A 21,092-nucleotide genomic window follows, 5' to 3' on the forward strand; every position below is an offset into this window, starting at 1 on the left:
ATTACAGTAATTCCTCTGCCACCTCCCCTAACTCAGATAATGACAGCTTTCCTGCAATTAGGAGAGGGTCTCCCCTGTGTGCAGATTAATTGGGTATTAAACAAGCAGGCCTGCCTGAAACCAGACAGGGGGAGCGGGGATGAATTAGAGGCGAAACAGCAGCTCTGGGCGAAGAGGGAATAATTCATTCTCAACCACGGCCAGGGGGAGACCTGACAATGCCCCATTGGTTGCATGAGGCCAGGATGTAGGAGGGGGCTCTGCAGACAGGCACGAATGGGAACCGCAGGCCCCACCAGTCCCAGGCGAGGGGGGTGGGGGAGGCCAGTTTTAACTCAGCTCTGTCCACGGCCCCTGTCACCCGTCGGTGGGGCGCTCTAACGCCACGGGCCAGCTCCCGCTCACGAAGCATAAGACAGTTCCTAGCATAATATAAGTGCTCGCTAAAAATGACTGGGCTCTTACTGTTTGCCAGCACTTGTAGGCACTCGGGTGCTTCCCCTGCACAGCAAGGTCTGTGCCGACACCGCTACCATGCACGTGCTGTGTGCTCCGCCCAAGTCGCCTGGAGTTCAGAGGGGTTAGGCTACTCGCCTGGTGTGGGTTTGGGCTTCAGACCAGATGCCCTAACTCCAGAGCTGCTGCCATTACTGCTGCTGCTATTATTGTCAATATTACGATTGGAATCTATTATTATTGATAATCTACTGTTGGAACCTAGTATTATTATTGGAGGGAAAGCTTCCAGACAAAGTGAGACCTGAAAAATGAGCAGGAGTTATCTCAAAAAGATGGAGCGAGAACTCGGGCTGTCTGGGAATGGAGCTCGGTCCGCGGAGCCCAGGGTGGGAGGAGATGCCAGAAGGCTGCTCCTGGTGGTGGAGGGGGCGGGGGCAGGGGCTGTAAGTCAGGCTGAGAAGTCTGCACTTGCCCCTGGGGTGGGCGAGTCGCTGCCGTGTGTACCTGAGTGTGTGTGTGAGTGTGCCTACATGGGTGGACTACAGGCTGCCTGGAGCTGACCTTGCCCCAGCTCCTCTGCCCACAGGGCCTGCCCAGCCACTCATCCACTCCTCCATTCAGAAACCACACGGGTGGGACTCCTCTGCCAGGCGCGGGAGACCTTGTGCCAGGCTCCTGCCCAACCATTTCCCCCACACCGTTCCGCCGCAGCCCCCATTCGCCGGCTACAGAACCACTAGGCTTCCTGTTCCCAGGCCCCCCCGGAGAGGCCTGCCTGGGCCGTGCTGAGTCGGCCCTCTGGCCTGTCCTTTCCCTCTGGCTCCACTGGGTGACCCCAGACCATCGTTCAAGGTCGAGCTCCTCTGCAAAGTAGAGCGCCACCCTGGGCACGAGTCCTGGCTCTGGCACTTAGGACTTGCCTGTCGTGCCCACGAGGCCCCAGCTGTCGGAGCCTTGAATCTGGGAGAACACACCCCAGGGTTGCCATGCGGTTGACTGAGACCCTGCATGGACGTGCTCAGTACCCGGCCCGGCACACGGTGAATTAGAACCCGGCTCGGGAGCACAGCAGCCCGTGCTTGAACCCCTCACCCAAGGTCAAGTTCCTCCATCTTCCTGAGCACCCCCCACGTGCCAGGTGCCAGGCAGAGGGTGGGGCACAGGTAGGGCTGCAAAGGGAAAAAAACGACAAGCTCCTCTCTCTACATGACACTCGCCACAGTTCTTCGTGCACAGTAGGTCCGCAGATGAGAGTGAGAGGAAGGAACATTCACCCTATTCAGGGCAGGTACCTTCCTTCAGCTCATTTTAACCTGCTGACGCGCCTTCAAGGTAAGTGTCCTAAGCCCCACGTCCAGGCGACGAAGCTGAGGCTCCGAGATTAAGTGGCCAGCTCAGGGTCCCACAGCCAGCCAGTGACAGAGTCAGGACCCAAATCCAAGTCCATCTGATACCAAAGCCCCAGTTCTTACCAATGGGCCATGAAGACCCAGGGGAGGGGGCAGGGGCCAGGAAAGAGGCAAGAAGGCAGTTGCTTTGGGAGCCATCCCCCAAAGGCTGGGGGGTTGGAACACCTCGGTGTCTCACTGACCAGCCCTGTCACCCAGGGGCCACCTGCCTGCCTGCCTCCCTCCCGCTCTCCTTCCCTCTCTCCCTCCGTCCAATTTCCAGCCTCACATTCTGGGGGCACCTCATGGGTGAACTCACTTCCAATTGCCACAGCCAAACAGAAAATGGTAATGAATTCAGTTGGATCAGAAAGGGAGCTGAAGATTTGGCTTGTATTGGTGATCTGAAGTTAACATATAATTTATGCTAATTGCAGCCAAAGACATGCCTTTCTCCTCTAAATCGAGACCCGGTCCTATTAATAAGATCACGCTGCTCTCGGTAATGAGGAGCCTGGCAGATGGTCTGATGGTCTGCTGCGTGGGCTGGGGGGGAGGTGACTAGGAAAGGGGTGAAAGGATGACAGCACAGAGAAGGACAGTTTTTCAGGAGCCTCTTCTGGTGGGGGGAGCAGTTTTAGAGAGCAAGGGGAGTCTGCAGCCGCCCCCTGGACCTGCAGCGACCTCAACCTGAAGGACGCTGCCAGAGGATGTGGTGACTGGGACCGGCATGGGGTTGGCTCGTGCTGTCTGGCGTTTGCCACTGCCCGGAGGTGATGTTAATCTCCTGTTGCAAATGGGGAGATGCACATCCAGCGAGGCTGCCCCCTTGCCTCCCCCAGGCCGCCCAGCCGAGCAGAGGCAGGACTCGGAACCAGAGCTCAGAGGACTGCGAAGCCCACGCTTTCCTTTCTCCCAGCGAGAGCGTTGGGGTTAGTCTTAGTGTCTGGACCACTGCCTGGCAACCGCTCATGCCCCTCCGGCTCCGCTGTGGGCGGAGCGCACTGCCCCACCCCGCTGACCCAGGGCGTGGCCATCATCACTTGCTCTGGCAAGCAGAACGTGAGGAAGGTTAAAAACTGCCAAAAATTCTTTGCCCCTTCTCCCATCCAGAAGAGGAATCTAGTCCCCACTTTGTCCCCTTGAATCCGATCAGGCCTGCAGCTTGTTTTAACCAGGAGGCTGCGGCAGAAGTGATGCGTTCTGGAATCTCGGCCTTACGAGGCTGTGCAGGTTTCACTTTTGCCATCTTGAAGGAGGTCAGGTGGGGCTCCTGGAGGGTGTGAGAGGTCTGGGGAAGGACTGGGGCATGCTGGGTGATGGCCAGCACCGGTGGCTGGGCAGGGAGTGAGGTTGCTTTAGACCTCCCAGGTGTTCCAGCTCTGTCTGCGACTGCATGAGCGAGACGAGGGGAGGCACTGCCTACTCCATTCATAGAATTGTGACAAATAACTGGTTATTGGTGCTTTAAGCCACTATGTTTGAATAAGTTGCCTGTGGTAATACATAACTGATGCAGAATGTTTTTAGCCACTGTGTGTGGATAGGTTGTCTGCAGTAATAAGGAACTGATGCAGAATGTTAGTAAATACTGCAGGAGCGGAGGTCTTAAATGCACATGTGTGGTTTGGCTTGGCTCTGGCACTCTAGTGATGGATGAGAAGAAGAGCAAGCACCGGTGGCTGCTGCTTCTTCAGCCTCGTGGAGCAGATGTGGGCCCAGCCCGCAGTCTGGGGCCAAGCCTATTCAACTCATAGCCAGAAACAGAGGCTATTCTAGAGTAACCAAACCACAGACAAGCTGTAGATCCTGGGCATGCAACTATTTGGTGTTATACCCCTCTGAGTTTGGGGGTGGTTTGTTATGCAGCATCACTGCAGCCAGAGCTGACTGATACACTCGTCCTGCCTCTCTACAACCCACACATTTTTATAGCGGAGACTGGGTTCCATGTGAGAGAGAGAGTACCCCTATTTTTCCCAGCAGAGATTCGGACAGTGTAGTTATTTGCACAAAGGTGCAGGAACAGAGAATATGGCATTGTGCAGCAGGACTCAGTGGTGTTGCTGCAGCTCAACAAAGCCATTTGCTGGAGGGAATGAAGGGCTGAGGATGGAGACATGGTGCGGGCCCCCAGGGCTTCCTCCCACTGGGCCCTAAGGTCCCAGGTGGATTATCTGTAGCAGGTGGGGCAGGAGAGGCAGGTAAGGGATGGCTTTTTGACTTGCTCTGTCTCTGCTGATGCTGGGGAGGAGGGAGCATGTATGTAGAAAGGGAAGGCGCAAAGCTGTCCAGGGTAGAAACGGAAGCTCACCTGTACCAGAGCTCCGGGTTCAGCCCTGTCTTCCCAGGGGTCGTTGCCTGACCTCTGATCCCAGGCTTGACCTCCCGCTGAAACCAGCTCAGAGCTGGCTCCCCAGGGCCTTCTGCATGGTGGGCCCAGGTTGCCCAGCGCTACTGGAAATAGGGTAGAGGTGCCTCCCATTGCTTACTGATGCGGACAAAACCAGGTGCAAAGGAGGTGACTGGAAGCCACAGGGGGCTTCCGGGTCCCCCACAGTGGCACAGAGGACTGGGAGGCCCACTGCAGGGCTCATACACAGGAGCTTGCTCCTCCCCGCCCTTGCCCCCCCTCGCCCCCATCCCCATAGTGACTGCTAAGGATGGCACGTCCACCTTGCCTTTGCAACCAAGAAAAAGAGCTCTGATCCTCAGTCCACTACAGCAAAGGATAAAGAACAGGAATGAATCGTGCTCCTGAGCTCCAGGGTGTCTCCAACGCCCCCTGGTGACGCCAACACTGAAAATAATGCCAGTCAGCCACGACTCATCGCGTTGTTTCTCAGGTCCAGCAGAGGGCAGACATTCCCGCCCCTCCTGCTTGTTAGCAGCTGGTCAGCAATCCCGTCACACACTGGGGCCGAGCAGGGGGAGTGGCCAGGGGACATCTTCAGGGGTAGCCTTAGGTAGGCAGACAGTCTGAAGAGCAGAAGCTGCCAACGGACATCCTCGAGCTGAATGTGGTCAATGATGGGCTTTATGGTTTGCAAAATTACTACACGTGGGGTTCCTCGCTTGCTCCTCAAAGGAAGCAGGTGGGGTGGGAATTATCAACTCTATTTTACAAGTGGGGAAGCTGAGGCTCTGAGATGCATTTGAAATCACCCTGAGTAACAGTGCTGGGCATCACTCCAGCCTTTCTCTCGTCCGCCCTCTGCTCTCAGGACAAGGGTGCCCTGTCTCAATCCCTTCTCTTGCCGTTAGGCCCGGGTGCTGCTGCGCTTCTCCAGGAGAGAGGCTAGTCTGGGTCATGCAAACAGGGGACCACTAGCTCCAAGCTCTGCACCTCAGTCCCCAACCCCCTCCCACGGCAGCCTCTGCTGACAGGCCTGCCCCCAGCCGGCATTCTGCCCTGGAGACCTCGCCCACCCGAGGCTTTCCGTTGCCTGGGCACGACGCCACACACCCAGAGGTACCTGTGGCGGGTTGCACAGTGCCCCACCCCCAAAAGACACGTCCACCTGGAACCTGTGAGCAAGACCTTTTATGGAAAAGGTGTCTTAGCAGCTATCATTAAGTTATGCAAGTGTAATTGGTTAAGGATCCTGAGATGAGATCATGCTGGATTCGGTGGGCCCGAAATAAACGCAATGGCCCAGTCTTCAGAAGAGAGGACAGAAAGGGGAAGGCAGTACGAAGACGGAGGCAGAGGGTGGAGCGATGTGTCTGTGAGGCTAGGAGAGCCAAGGAGGGCCGGCAGCTCCCAGCAGCGGGAGGAGACACGGCCAAGCCGCCCCGAGAGCCTGCAGAGTGCGCATGCCTCTGCCGACACCTCGATTTGGAACCTTTCATCCTGCTCCTTGCTTTCCCATTCAAGAACATGCATCAGCACGCCAAGGCCAATGTCATTATTACAGGACTGTCTTGCATCCACTCTAATTTAGATGCAGAAAACATACACAATTTTCCAAGAGACGTACTGGTTTTGTCTATCTTCTAACTATTTTAAACAGTGAGCTATTACTTCCCGAAACTGAGAATGCTTTCACAAGACTCACGACTCCTCTCCTGAACCTCTGGACTGGAGGGTGAACTTGGGAAGGGTTTTCCCCTGTGACAATAAGCCAGACTCACCTTTCTCCTGAGCCATCTCTTGCAGGCAGAAGTAGATGACTCTGGCTCCCAGGCTAAAGCCAATCAAGGTGACAGGTCGCCGGCCCTGAGGGAAAAAGGACACAGGTGTCTGGGACGGGACACAGCCGCTTTTAGCAAAACATCAGCCCTGATGAGGCGGCCCTGCACACTCCCCAGTGCCTGCCTTGACCTTAATGAATGGGGCGTGTGCTGCTCCTGGCCCTTGTTCACGCAGGGCACACCTGACTCCAGAGACGGCTGCCCTGGGGCCTGGAGGCAGCTGGGTTCGTTCCCTTTCATCTCACACGGTAGCCCAGCCGCCGGTCTCTTCTGTCCCCAGAGACAGGACTCACCCACCTCGTGGCAAAAGACTGCAGTGGACTGGGGCCCTTCTGGAGCCGGGGAGGGGAGGTGGAAGGTGCCCCGGGTGCAACGGGAAAAGGAGGCAAAGAGTGACACAGGAGGGACAGCTGTTCTGTTTCTGGAAAGGCAGGTGGGACCTGAAATATCGGCCTTGCATTACAAGAGTAGGTAGTGAGTTAGATGTAAAGAGGAACTTCCTACAACTCTGAAGAAATTTGTAGAAAAGGCAACTCATAAGGAAAAGGATGTTATCTGGGGTGTCTGGGTACCAGTTCTACTTGGAGGGTGAGGAAAGGCAAAGATGAGCCCAAAGGCCACCTGGTCTCCCGTTTACCCCTTCTCCTTGTTTTTGTGCCAGTCAATGTGTCCACCCCCCACCCCCACCCCCCTCACCACCACAGAAAACCACTGAAGCGCACTCCAGTTCCGCAGGAGGCTGGTGATGAAGGCTGCTCTCCATCTCCCGACACCCACGCACCCGCCCTGCCCCCCGACCATGGGCTTGGTGACGGAACTCCTGCATTTTCTCGGGCCACCCAGCCAAAGACTGAGTTTCTCCAACTCCCCGGTAGCTAGGGATGGCGCCCCAGGGCTGAGTCCTGGCCAGGGATGCCAAGGGAAGCACAGATGGGACTTCCAGGTGTGCTCTGCACCCCACTTTCCCACCTCCGACGGTCCGGAACGCAGATGTAACCCAGACCACGTTCTGCGGCCTTTGGACCACTGACAGTGTGCTCAGAGGGTCACTCTGCACTTCCAGGAAGAAACACCTGGCCTCGTCGACCCCTGCAGGTGCCCCCGTTATTCAGTCCCCACCTCGTCACCTGCTAGGGACACACAGTCTACAACTCTTATTGGCCTATCCCGGAATACTTCCACGACTCGAACTGGAGGAGCAGCGAAGGCCACCCACTCCCCAAAGCCACTGGGCCACCTCCGCACAGACGTCTTTAGGGCTGACGTCCACGCACGAGTCGGCCCCCTCACCTCCCCGCTGGGCCCCCGCCCGCAGCCATTCCCAGGTACCTGCTGCCGGGAGAGCAGGATGTGGGCCAGGTGCTTGCCAACCTCTGCTGACCGGTGGAGACACACCCCCCAGGGGTTGTCGATGACGCTGGCGACACTGAGGAGTGAGGCCGGCCAGGTCAGGGCAGCCACGATGCCTGGGAGGGTGACAGGGCAGTGAGGTAGGCGGCAGGGGCCCCTGTCGGGAAGTGGCGGGCTGGCTAAGGGCTGCCCGAGCGAGTGCATACAGTGTCTCGCACTTGGGACGTGTGGGTTCTCCAAGGGCCGTCAAACCGCTCAGGGCCACAGAAGAAAGTGGAAGCTCATGCGTGTCGGACCCACGGACCAGATCCCTGCTGTTCGGGCGTCTCACATGGGTGAGCTTTCAAAGATGGCCCCAAGGGGTCACTCCGCCCGGCACCCTCCCACTTGGCCTCATCCCTCTGCAGGGTGCCTGCCCATCCACCGTGGGCTCGGCCACGTGACTCGCTTGGGCCAATGAGATGTTACGAGATGTGAGACCTCAGACGGACTGGTGCACGGAGGCTGGCCTCTCACGTACTCCGCCACCGGTGTGGGCTGGCCTGCTGACCCCAGGAGGGCGAGAGACAGGTGGAGTGGAGCCACGTCGCCCTGGCTGTCCCACATGGGGCCAGCCTAGATCAGTGGACAGCCAGCTGACCTGCAGATGCACGAGCAAGCCGGGCGGAGATCAGCCCCGTGAAGCCTCATGGCTCCTGAGCTATTAGGATAAATGAGTGTTATTCTAAGTCGCTGAGTGTTGGGGTGGCTGACACTTGGTGTGATAACGTGACTGGCTGTCCACCTGTCTCCTCCCACGAAGGCGCTATGCTACGCTCCTCAGACAGGGATGCAGCCTTAACCTCTCTGCGTTCCGAGGGTCCAGCACGGCGCCTGGCTCAGCGGGAGCCCCCGGGATGCAAAGGTGTGGTAGCAGCGAGGGTTGGGAGCAGTGGGCATGTCGCTGGCGGGGGGGACAGGGAGACTTACCAGACAACACGGTGTACTTCAGGGCCTCCTGGGCCACCATGTTCGCGAGGCCACTGAGGATGGTCTCCAGGGCGTTGCCGAGCTCCATCAGGTACTTGGCCTCCCAGGCCAGGCAGTACTGCTCGCGGCTGTGCGCCAGCGTGGCCCACGGGCCGCTGAAGGTCCCTGGGAGGACACAGGTAGGTGGGGCCTCTCCTGTCTGTGCCAGAGCATGCCCCACCCCACTTTCCCAGACTGGGGACCACTCCCCCTCGGGGGAAGACAAGAGGCCCACCCTTGCTGATGAGTGGCAGCTGTTGGCAGAGCGGATGGAGAACCCAGGTGGAGCGTGGCTCCGCCCTATAAGTCAGCGGGCTGGGGTTCAAGTCCCAACTCCTTCATTCATTAATAGACGGGCGACCTTGGCACATCACTCTACCACCCTGAGCCTCACTTTGCTTGTCTGTGAAGTGGGTAGATTAGCACTTATCTCCCTTCATGGAGTAGTTGTAAGAATTAAGTATGGACTACTAGATAGGAAAGTGGCATTCTTCTGACGCTCTGCATTAGTGCTGGCATCAAGTTGTCGAGGACACACAATGGGAACACACCAGGGGACAAGCAGGGGCCCTGGGAGTCAGCATCGTCTCATTCAACACACACTGCCTGGGAGAGGCTGGTCCTTTGGGCAGAGGTGTTGGAGCCCAGCTGTGCCGTGACCCCGCTGGCTCACCCAGTTCTTTCTGAGCCCGTTTTCTCACTTGGGGACTGCAAATGGAAGGATGGAGACAGCACCACCACAGTGACCAAGGTCAGGCGGGAAGGACGGCCACCCCTGTCTGCCTCCCTCTCCCCCATCCGGGCCCTCTCCCTGCCCTGAGGATAGTGTCACCTCTCCAGTCGACATGCAGGCCCTCTGTGACCTGGCTTTCTGGCTTGCTTTTTTTGGGGTCATTTAGAAGATCCGCCCTCAGGTTCCTGAGATCTGGGAACCAGGGGGCTCTGAGCGTGCATGCCTGGCTGTGTGCCCAGGATTCCCCGGCCCACCCTCACCTCCCTGAGTGACAGCTCTGTGCTGGACCTTACACTGGGCACATGTGAGCCAGGCAGGGAGCGGGCCATGCCATCAGTCCTCAGTGCCACCAGGTGGAGGGGACACACATGTCCAGGTTAGAGCAGCAAAGGAACTATGTTGGTGGAATGCCAGTTAGAAACCAGGGGCCCTCAATACGTTATCTTGTTTAACTTAATCTTTGTAAGTACCTTGAAAGGCAGGAGCAAGTAAGCTGTTCACTTTCTAAATGAACAGCTGAGGCACAGAGAGGTTCAGTAACTTGCGTGAGGTCACACAGCCAAGGCACACTGATCTCTCACCTACGTGCTTAAGTCCTTTGCTATCTTCCGCCTGCTCTCAGGACAATTCAAACTCCTCTCCTCACCTGCTCCTGTGTGATCCGCTCTGGCCCCGCCCCCACGCCTGTCTCCTGGCTCCCTGCTCCAGCTCCCTGTGCTCCTTCGGTTCTCTTACGCCACCGGGCCTTTGGGCCTGCTGCCCCTTGGCTCGGGTGCACTTCTAGCTCCTTCTTTACCCAGCTGATTCCCAGGAGGTCCTTAGCCTGAAGGTCACTTCCTTCAGGAACCTTTCCCGAGTTCCGCAGAGACGCTCTGTGTTTTCCCCACTGTGCCGCCCACAAAGCTGCCCCCCCCCCCGCCCCCGCCCATGGTCGCTTGCTTAGCCGCCTGTCTTCTGCCTCAGACCAGGTGTTCCATGGGGGTGGAAGCCACAACTGTGTGGCTCGCCACTAAATGCCTGGGGGCTGGCTCGGGGTCTGGCACACTGCGTGTGGTACGGCTCTACACACACTGCTGGATAGACAGATGGAGAGGGGGGAGGGTGGGTGAATGGACGGATGGGTCGATGGATGGGCGGGTAGGAGGGTGCACAGACAGCTGGGTGGATGGGTGATGGGTGGGTGGGTGAGCGGACAGACAGCTGGATGAGTGGACCGTGGATGGAGGGAAGACAGGTGGAAGGGTGAGTGGATGCAGGTGGGATGCAGTCTCCTCACTGCTCTGAGCCAGCTTCCTCCTCTGCAAAGTGGGGCTCCCCTCCCCACTCTCTAAAAACACACCCAGGCAAGAGCCTAGGTCAGGGTCTGGCCCACAGCAGCAGGCCCAGCTCAGCCGACATCCACCCCCCTCGACATCCTTGTCCCCCCCGCCCCTGTCCTCACGGTATCTGCCGGACGCCAGCCACCCCGTGATGGCGATGGTGATGTGCAGCTGCCTGCCTTCCGTCAGCGGCAGGAACGTGAACTCCTCGATGGCCCCGACACGCTTCTTCATCTTGTATCCTAAGGACCCAGACACACAAACGGGAGTGGGGGTGACCACAGACCCCGGGAGCATCCGTCCGAGGGGCTCCCTGGGCTCGCGTCATGCACAGCGAGGGCTGACCGTGTGCCCTGTCCTAGGACAAAGGCCTCGTTTTTCAACTCACTAAGGAAGGTGCCATTATTGTCCCCAGTTACGGGTGAGAGTAAGAGGCTTCCGCAGGCTGGCCGGCCCCCAGGGCAGAGCCGGGGTGGAAGAGAGGACCCAGGCGTGTAACCGCCACTCTGGCCCGACTCAGCCGGCCCCGGGTCATTTTTCCTGTCCACACACTCCAGAGGCCCCCTGCGCTCCTCTCAGTGAAAGGGGATCAGACTGACCGATATCCTCAACGCAGGAAGTGCCCTCCCCCTTGAAGAGTGGAAGAGCAATGTCGCTGGGACTTGGGGGCTGCTGACACATGATTTGGGAAAACTCCCCCAGGACATGCTGGCACGTGAAGGACAGCCACGTGCCCTCTCCCGTGAGGAAGCTCAAAGGTCTCGGAGGAGGCCTGTCTGGAAACTCCCTACGTGGAGGCACGCAGCTCCCACGAGCCCCTTCTCGGGAGGTCTGCACGAGGTGCAGCTTCCCAGACTCGGCCCTCACACCGGCCCACGCCAAGTGCCTGCCCAGTCCTCGGTGAAGCAGCCGCCAAGGTCTGGTAGGGCTGGAACCGGCATGAGAACAGCCATGTGCTCCTCCTCCGTAGTCTCCCGGGGAGGCAGCACCATCCCGGGGAAGAATGTGGGCATGTCCTTCAGGGCTGGGCCACCCTGGCTGAAAACCCCGCCCAGCCCACTGCTGCTCTGGGACTTACCGGTCAGGCCGGCTCCAGCGGCACCGAACAGTGAGGTCATGACAGCTATGCCGGCCACTGAGCCCAGAGCCGCTGCCCCGGCGCTGCCGATGATCGTCGCGGCCCCAGCGGCAACCAGAGGGGCAGCTAGACCCCCGGTCACACCTGCAAGGAAAGCGCGGTAAAGGCGGGAGTGAGGGTGTGGCCTGCTGGGCTCTGCCCCGATCAGCTGCCCGCCGTCCTCCATGGATGCTTCTAACAACACGAATGGACACACTGCTGAAGGAGCACCTACTGTGTGCCCGGGGGTGCCTCCCAGCCTGTCTCCCGCCCTCTCCATGTCCACTTGGACACCACCCCTTGCTCTGCACTGCGCTGACCCACGTGCCCCCCTGCCCCCCCACCTTGAGCCGGCCTTACCGATCACTGTCCCGCCTCCGACGGTGGCCAGGCCTATCAGGAGATAGCGCTTCCATTTCCTCCGGTTTTCCTTCTTCTTCCTGGACGCCTCGGCCGTTCTGGGGGAGGAGAGGCTGGTCTTTAGGGTGAGCTGTGCCTGGGCCCCCCTGAGGCCTCCCCGTCTCACCAACCCCTAACGGGGAGCCGTGCTGGGTGCTCTGTCATTCTGAGCAAGGTCCCAAGTCACCCTGGGCCCATCGGTGCTTTTAAGAACCTGGGGAATCCCAGTGCGTGGGATGTGCTACTTACCCAAAGGATCCATCCTAACAGGGTTGCAATTTGAATAATGAAAAGACAAGAAAATGACGATAACAGTCAAAGAAGCACAACAATTATCTTTCAACAGGTGGACCCAGACGAGAACCAGGTAGAACCCCAGACTCCATCACCTCCCTCCTTCCTTGCCTTCCCCTCAGCACCTGGGCTCAGTCTCCTTCTGGGGTATTTGGAAACCGATATCCTTCCGAATAATCATTTCGACGGTGGGTCACTAGAGAAATGCCTGCCCTGGAGACCTTGGCCTTGGGGCAATAGCTGGAGTCGTTCAGATTTGAAATGCAAAAGCTAGACACTCAGCGAAGGGAAGCATTTAGAGTGCACTGGGGCCAGGTGAGCCCTGAGCGTGACCACTGCCAGGGCTCAGGAGCGTGGCTAAGCCCCGTCTTCCTGCGGGTCACCCGGTCCTCCTCGGTGCTTTGGGACACCTCGGGGCAGGACTGAGGGCAGGTCGGGGAGGTCACCATGAGCTCGAACTCTGACCCGAAGCTGGAGTTTGGACAGCGGGGTGCGTGGACCGATAGCAGACGCCGACGATAAAAGGGGCGGGGTTCATGTTTACTGAGGGGCCCCTGCGTGCCAGCTGCCACGCTCCGTGTCTCACGTGGCGGAGCTTCTCCCAGAGGCAGCGGCGTTATTCTTGTCCCCGGGTATTCTTGTCCCCGGGTTATTCTTGTCCCCGGGGGCTGGTAGTGCCACCTCTGGGGCGGGGGCCTGGGGGCTCAGGGAGGAGAACACCCGCCAAGCCCAAGGCAACGTGGTGCAGGGTGGGCACGGATGAGGGGTGGCTCTCACCTCTCCCCAGCCCCCGTGTCCTCCTGGGTACAACGGGGAGAATAACATCTGCCTCTTAAGGTAGCTGGGTTGTGAGGATTAAACTCACTCCTTCTTTCTGCATTCAATCCACACTCTTCGTCTGAGAGTGGACGACACGTGGGCCCCTCTGGGCAGTTTGGACCAGTACCTGTCTCCTTCCCACCCTTCCCTCAAGAGCCAGCCCTGACGGTGGGACAGAGAGTCTGCCCCCCAGTCATCAAAGAAGGCTGGGGTCTGACTTGGGCATTCGGGGATCTGCTCTGCTTTTTGGGGTTCTGCTAGCTCAGCTCAGCCGACTGTCGCCCTGAGCAGCTGCTGGGCGGACCGGCAGGGCCCTGCTCGGACGCTTCACTACAGAGAAGCAGAAAGCAGGGACGGCAGTCTCCGCACTCGGCACAGCACCCGATCCCCCAGCTGCGGTGCGTGGGGTGTGCCGGGTGAGGCGTCGGAGCCGCACGCACGTAGCCGAGGGGAAGGCGGACGGTGAGGAAGCGCCTGTGTTCTGAGGTCAGGACTCCAGCCCTGGCAGCGAGGGCTTGAGTGCTTCCTCCTCAGGGGTGCTAGTGTGTCACCCACTGCTCACCGAGTCCCCGTCAGCCCTCCCTGCCCCGGCCTCCCCACGGGAAGAGTGCACACACCCCTCCCCGTCGAACCACAATGAAACGCAGGTGGGAAGAATGAGTGGGTGCCGATGAAACCTCTAAGAGTCAGTGGGGAGGCTGAGAAGTCTCCTGTTCTGCTCTGGGAATAGCAATGTTCCAGAGAGAGGGGTCACGCTGTCAGCCTGGGACCCAGAACCAAAGCAGCGTGGACCAGAGCCACAGCCGGTCGGCAGTGGACGTGTCGTCCGGACAAGAAATGCACCCGTGTGGCTGTAAGTCACTGGGACCTGGAGGTCATCTGTTAATGCGGCAAACGACCGTCCTGATGGAGAGAGCCCCGTCCTCGGCCGACAAGCGGGGGTAATAATAGCACTGATGCCCGGGGGTGTTGTGGGAGCTGGAGGCAGCAATCCACACACAGCATTGTGTGTTGTAATCGTCCGGCATGTTTGTTGCTATTATCATTGCGTTCATTATTAACGGTCGTTTCCTCTTAAACGCAGGAGATATACTTTGGCCCTTAACTGCTAGCGCTAATCAGGGCAAAGATAGGAAGGCTGTAAACGAGTTGCTTTTGGCAGAGGTCAGGGCCGGAGCAAAAATTCAAGTTGTCGAGGGCACACAATGGGAACACACCAGGGGACAAGCAGGGGCCCTGGGAGTCAGCATTGTGTCATTCAACATGCACTGCCTGGGAAGGGCTGGTTCTTTGGGGGCAGAGGTGTTGGAGCCCAGCTCTGCCTGTGAGCCCTGCTGGCTCTCCCAGTTCTTTCTGAGCCTGTTTTCTCACTTGGGGACTGCAAATGGAAGGATGGAGACAGCACCACCACAGTGACCAAGGTCAGATGGGAAGGACAGCCACCCCTGTCTGCCTCCCTCTCCCCCGTCCGGGCTCTCTCCCTGCCCTGAGCATGCTGTCTCCTCCTCAGGCCCTCCACGGCTTGCTTGCCTCCTTCACAGACTCACTGCTCAGCACTTTAAAAATAATAATCATTTTTACATTTAAGTATAGTTGGTATACAATCTCACATTGGTTATATTAATTTTAGGTATACCATAGAGTGATTTGACATTTTTAAAAAAGATTTTATCTGTTTATTTTTAGAGAGAAGGGAAGGGAAGGAGAAACAGAGGGAGAGAACTATGAATGTGTGGTTGCCTCTCATGCACACCCACTGGAGACCTGGCCTGCAACCCAGCATGTGCCCTGACTGGGAATCAAACCAGCGACACTTTGGTTCGCAGCCCGTGCTCAGTCCACTGAGCTATAGCACCCGGGGCTGATTTGACATTTTTATAGCTTACCACGCGACCACCCCACTGTGCAAACTTATCACAATATTATGGACTGTATTCTCCTTCTCCTTTTCGTCCTGCACTCCAATACGGTAACCGTCCCTTTGGTCTCTGTTTCTGTGAGTTGGTTTGGGGGTGTTTTGTTGCCTGTCTCCTCCTAACGTGCCCTCCAGGCACACAGGCCTCCCACAGGCCACTGCCTCTACACCTCAGTACTGTGTGCCTGCAGGCCCTCTGTTGCCAAGGAACTTCTCAAAGACATCGGGGACAGTCAGTCACCTCCTCCAGGAAGCCTGCTCAAGCCCCAAGGTTACCTAAATGCCCTGACTCTGGGTCCTCTAAGCCTCCAGAGGGAAGTAGCCTGCACTTCCAGACCATTGAGTTTTGAAGAGTGGGCTTTGGATCAGCTGCATGAGAATCCCCAGGGATTCAAAGCACAGCTTCCTGGGCCAGAAGCTCTGGGCCTGAGGGGGAGGAGGCTGCCTGTCACAAGCTGTGTGTCCAGGGGCCTGCTGTGTGTCAAGTCCGAGAACCGCAGGGCCAAACCTGCAGGGCGCAGGCCGAGCCTTTCCTGCTCTGCACCCTCCGCTGCCGGCCCTGGGCATGGGACCCGAGGGGCGCACGGACAGCGCCTCTTCAACAGACCTGAGTCCTTCTGGCCAGGACCGACCGGGAACCCCTTGCTGCAGAGATCTGTCCCCCACTCACTGCTCTCATCTAGGAAGATCAGGGGGACACGGAACAGAGTGCAGGCCAGTCACCATCGAGAAGGAAGCCCTGGCTGTCATAGCTGTGTGCGCTGCCAGACGGGTCCTGGAAATACTGAGCACAGCCAGGGCGCTGGACCGCAGGCCCGGGTAGCTGGGCCTGTGGCTGGGGAAACCACAGCCTGCGGGGAAGAGAGTCATTGAAACGTAAATATATTACAATCACTCTTGAGGCTGTTTAATTTAAAGGCATGAATGCTTGTACATCAAATCCATTTTACAAAGACGGACCGTATACTCGAATCTCTAGTATTCTGCTTTGTATTGTCACTGAAACCTTTTTTAAACATTTGCTGAGTCAAAAAGGATGCAGTAGTTTCCCTTAAGTTATTTAGCTCAGGCGCTGCCTCGCAACGCCCACCCGAATTGCCCGTCTGCTTCCTTGTGTGTGTCATTACTTGAACGTTCTTAAGAACTGTTTTGTACCTAGAATCAAGAGCTTTCCCGGCCGTCATCAATGATCACGGCCTTTTATTCCCGCTATCACGTCAGCGTCTGAACTTCCGCACCTCGGGCCCACGAGGAGCCACGCGCTGTGACTCACATCGGGGACACGCCCTGTATTTGGAAGTGAGAATTCAGGGCATGACTTGCGATCCAAAGGAAGCCCTGTTCCCGCTACTGACGGTGCTTCTTGGTTACCCGTCAGGGCCACACGGGGGTTCCGGAAAGCCAGAAAGGACCCCGAGCCGGCGTCCTGTGTCAGCCTGTGCAAGACGGAGGCGGAAGCCTAAATGCAGATCCCGGGCCGAAGCCCCAGACGCCCGGTGAGGAGCAAGGGGCCCACTGCCCAGCTCACGGTCCCACCAGCCAGGGACACTCCCTTGCCAGCTTATCTCCCCCGAGAGGGTGCTCCTTACCCTTTGGTCCCCACCCCCCCCCTCTTCTTTGTTTTAATCACTTTCTCCCTTGATAGAGAGGGAGAGCTTATCATGGGGAAGTTCAGAGACGCTTCCCTAGTAAAAGAGCTATCTTGACTGCTTTCTTCAGGTGAAGGAGGGGACCTGGGATGTTCAGCTGGGCCCGGAGGGATGCCCGTCAGGCTGGACGTGGTGGCGAAATCAGACGGTGCCTCGATGGGCTGTGTGGCCTTAGGCGAGTCTGGTCACCTTTCTGTTCCTTGACCTGCAAACCCCTCAGGAGAACCCCTCAGGAGATTGTTACGACCACCGGATGAGGTGACGGCTTGGGCCTGCGTCTGGTCAACACTCAATAAAAGTTAGATATTGACGATATCACTGTGACGTGACCAGAGTCAGCCTCCAGCAGCGCACTCCCTCACATTTACCCCGCTGTGTCCCAGGCACTGTTCCAAGCTTTTGATGTGCATGCATTCATGGAATCCTCTTAACCGCCTCCTAAGGGAGTCACCTCCGTGACCCCGGGTCAGAGATGAAGACACTGAGGCACAGAGGAGTGAAGTCATCCAACAGGCGGGGGAAGCCTGGGTGACTCGGGGCTCCTCTGGGGACCCGAGAACAGAAAGGAGGCTCGTCACACCCTGAGCCCCGGCTGCAAAGGATCGCCTTGGGGTGCCGAGTGATAAGCTCACCTTGCAGAAACACAAAACCTTAGAGTTAGAAGAAGCCTACAGATAACTCGATCCTCTGCGTGCACTGGTGAAAAGACTGGTGCTGCTGCTGCCCAGAGAGGGAAAGCACAGCGTCCAGGGCCACCCAGAGCCCTGGTAGCAGAATCCAGCTGAGAACGAGGCCAGACATGCCCTGTCCTTCCCTGGGTCTCAGATCCTTCCACAGACCAGAGATAGAAGCTGAGAGGTCTCCAAAGTCCCTACCACAGAAATGACAAATGCCACGCGTGGAGTATTCTTCTGAGGAAAGGACCCACACGTGGTAGTAACAGCAACAACAGCAGATACTAGAGCAAACAGTGATGTCCATCAACCAGTGACGCTGCACAAGGCCTGCTCGAAGCGCTTCACACAAATGGACTCACTTGAAACCTCCAAGAGCCCTATGAGCAGGGCGTTATTATTATACCCATTTTGAAGGTGAGGAAACTGAGGCCCAGAGACGTTAACTAACTTGTTCAAGGTCTAACATGGCAGAGCTGGGCCATGTTATTGGCCCAGGGTACTCCCTGATCTGACTATTGGTACAATCCGAACAAGTCCTCTGGGTGGTGTATTTCTTTCTGAAGACAGGCTTTGCAAACAAGAGCCGAGAGTTTCCTGCATTGCAAGGCGCACGAGATACTGTCAGTGCTCGATCCAGCCCCGGAATCTGGGCAGCCCTGTGACCCTGGTAACTGACCTGGGTCCAGGTGTTTCCTTATTGACACAGCTCTGGGAGTCAAAACCAGTCTGTTTCCAGGTTATTTCAACAGACTGAGCTCCCTTGTTTCTCAGGGCAACTGCCTCCCCCTGCTCCAAACCCTGGCAGTGGGGCAGCTGCAGTTCTGAACTTGGCCTCGGAGCCAGATTCCCAGGTGGACTGGGCTGGCACAACCTGGCTGTTCGGAGCCGGTCATCATGTCCCAATGTGACCCCAGGCCGGGGACGTGCCTGGTGTGAGCAGCCGGCGATTAGGCCGTGCCTGGATCCATCGGTTGCTCCGGGAGCCTGTGCGAGGTGTTTAGCAAAGAGCTGAGCACTGGCCACGGTGCCAGGGTAATATCCCTCCACACACTCGTACGTAGGTAGCAAAGCCACTCTACAGCTGGTGGGTGCAGGGGCACGCGGGGGAAGGGAAGGACGCATACCTTCCAACCACTGGCTCGTGCCAGCCCTGGGCCGAGCGCCTTATGATAGGGTCGCAGTCATTTTTCACAACTACCCTGGGGGGACTCTGTCGTTACTCCTGTTATATAGGTAGGAATCCCGTGGCTCAGAGGAGGTGGGGGCACCTGCCCAAGGTCAAAAAAAGCAGATGGATGTCAGAGGTGGGATTTAAACCCAGGCCACTCCAGCCCACGGACAAGAACCTGGTAGGAGGCAGGGGATCGGGGTCACGGAATGTTAGCCACAAGCCCTTAGCGATCATCCATTCAACCTGCTCTTCCTGGGAATGAGGAATGAGGAACGGGGCCCAGGGGGGCAGTGACTTTGCTGAGGCCCCTCGGTGCGTCGGGGCTGCCCCAGGGACGCCCCGTGCACCATCTCTGAATGGAAGGAAAGGAAAGAGGGGGCTGTTACTTGAAAAGTTCTCCATTCCCGGTAGGTGGGGCCGGGGTCTCAGGGCTCCCTTACTCAGATTCCTCCTCCTTGGTTTCCTTCAGGCTCTCAAGGAACGTCTCTTCAAGGAGCTCCAGCTCCCCCAGGGGCACTTGGAGGACGGAGGTCATGTGGCAAATGAGGACTCGGGCCCGCGCGTCGTATTGCCCTTGAGAGAGAAACGACATGAGAAGACGGTCAGCTGGGCTTCTGAGAACAGAGATGTCAGCGGCAGAGTAACTGATAAAACCCAAACCCCGCGGACGCCCCAAACACACAGCCGCACGAGAACCGGTCACTCAGACGCCAGCGCAGCTTCCTGGGGGGAGTCCCGGGTGACCGTTAACAGCAGGAACCAGCAGCAAGGTAGTGCTGTTTTCACCAAATTAGCAAAGGTCAGGTTTTTAAAATAAAATGTAACCCCAAAGCTCTCAAGGAGACAATGGCCACAGGTGCCCGGGTGGGAGTGTGCATGACCTAAACTCCCGGGAGGGCAGTTTGACAATATTTATATCAAGAAGTCTGAACAATGTGCACCCCCCAAGTCACAGGGCTGGAAGGTGGAATGGTGGCTACAAGGGGGTACGGGAGGCGGGAGTGGGGAGTGAGTGCTCAATGGGGTGGTCTTTCAGCTTTGTGAGATGACGGGTTCTGGAGATGGTTGCACAGCAACGTGCATGTGCCTGATGCTGCTGAACTGGGCACTTAAACGTGAGCAAGAGGCTAAAGTTCATGTTAATATTTTGCTCCCCCCGCCCCCACCCAAACCCAGGAAAAGGATGTGCAGCTCCTTTGGCCCAGGAACTCTATTTCTCAAATTCTGAGCTTAAGAAAACAATCTTGAATGCAGGAAATGTTTAGTAAATAAAGGCCCCACTGTTGCATTTGTAACACGGAGGTGGGAATGATGGAGGCTTCCGCCCTCGGGGCCGAGACGAGTGGCTACAGCACACCGCCCAGTGGAAAACTGTAAAACTGTCAAGAATGATCCCTGGAAGTGTGTAGTCACTGAGAAAAAATGCTTGTGCAATGAAACAGATTTAAAGAACGGACAGAAAATCCACGTGATATGTCCAAGGGGCCCAAGTAAGGAAAGAAAAAAAAGAAAACACTGCACGGAACAAAAGGAGAAGGAAATATGTTAAAGAGAGGATTTTTTTTTTGCCTTTGAAAAATTACCCATAATCACCTCGGGTTACTTTATAATTGGAAAAATGCATCTGTCAGAATCTGATCAAAAGTATTCCGTCCAAGCTCCAAAGCCTGTGAGAACGGTTCAAAGGAGAGGCCCCCCGAAAGGGGTTGGGTGAACCAGCTCCGTGTGGGGGTTTGTCTTCAGGCAGAGGAGGGGTGGGGCCCCGGGCAGAGTGCCCCTGTTCTACCGTGACCGATGTCATCGCCAGCCTCAGCTGTGCCCCAGCCTGTCTGCCAGACGACGTGCCCTGTGTGGCATAAAGGACCCTTCTGGCTCTCCTCTCGGGCGCCCAGCCTTAGAGCACTGCATCAGCCAGCACCCGAGCCAGAGACAAAGGACACCCACCGCCCTCCTCCTTCATCCCTATACCCCAAGTCTCCGAGTCATATGGACTCTATCTAAAAATGTCTCTGCCACATCCATTTCACTTTCCCACTTGAGAGGCCTTAGATCACTATACCCTCCAATGAAATGTTTTCTGATAATAAGTGTAAATCATTACAATGGTGCATCATGCAAAGTAAGATGTATGCGTTTCTCGTGGCTGCTGTAACAAATTCCTAGACTTAGTGTCTTAAGAAATGCACATTTATTCTTTTACAGATCTGGAGGCCCAATATCCTGAAATCGAGGTGTGAGCAGGGCCGACTCCTTCTGGAGGGCCTGGGGAAGAATCTGCTTTCTCATCTTTCCCAGCTCCCCCTGCAATCCTCGATGCGTGGCTCCCTCCTCCCATCCCTCTGCCCTCTGCTTCCCTCCTCCCATCTCCTCCTACTCTCACGTAGAGCCTCCTGCCTCCCTCTTAAAGATGGGTGATGAGGTCGGGCCCACCCGGATAATCCAGGAGATCGCCCCAATCCCCAACTCCCTCACACTTGTAAAGTCCTGTTGCCGTACAGGTGACACAGTCACAGGCTCCAGGGATTAGGACGTGGACCTCTTTGGGGGAGCATTGTTCTGTCCACTACTTAAACCTTGAACGTCTGTTTCCCCCCAAATAG

The 21,092-nt window shown here is 57.2% G+C and overlaps 1 protein-coding gene across 4 annotated transcripts in view; it reads right to left on the reverse strand.

Moving 5' to 3' along the window:
- Window positions 1–21,092, reverse strand: part of TMCO4 (transmembrane and coiled-coil domains 4) — a 76,885-nt gene that overhangs the window by 27,572 nt on the left and 28,221 nt on the right. For all 4 annotated transcript variants that reach the window (XM_036025417.1, XM_036025416.1, XM_036025418.1 and 1 more), the window contains 7 exons: window positions 18,933–19,065; window positions 11,929–12,026; window positions 11,530–11,673; window positions 10,574–10,693; window positions 8,361–8,525; window positions 7,371–7,507; window positions 5,982–6,066 (listed from right to left, as the gene is read on the reverse strand). In XM_036025417.1, coding sequence (XP_035881310.1) covers window positions 5,982–6,066; window positions 7,371–7,507; window positions 8,361–8,525; window positions 10,574–10,693; window positions 11,530–11,673; window positions 11,929–12,026; window positions 18,933–19,065 — 882 coding nt within the window. The remainder of the gene's footprint in view (window positions 1–5,981; window positions 6,067–7,370; window positions 7,508–8,360; window positions 8,526–10,573; window positions 10,694–11,529; window positions 11,674–11,928; window positions 12,027–18,932; window positions 19,066–21,092) is intronic.

Source organism: Phyllostomus discolor, chromosome 5 (genome assembly GCF_004126475.2).
Source record: "Phyllostomus discolor isolate MPI-MPIP mPhyDis1 chromosome 5, mPhyDis1.pri.v3, whole genome shotgun sequence".
Lineage (NCBI taxonomy): Eukaryota > Metazoa > Chordata > Mammalia > Chiroptera > Phyllostomidae > Phyllostomus > Phyllostomus discolor.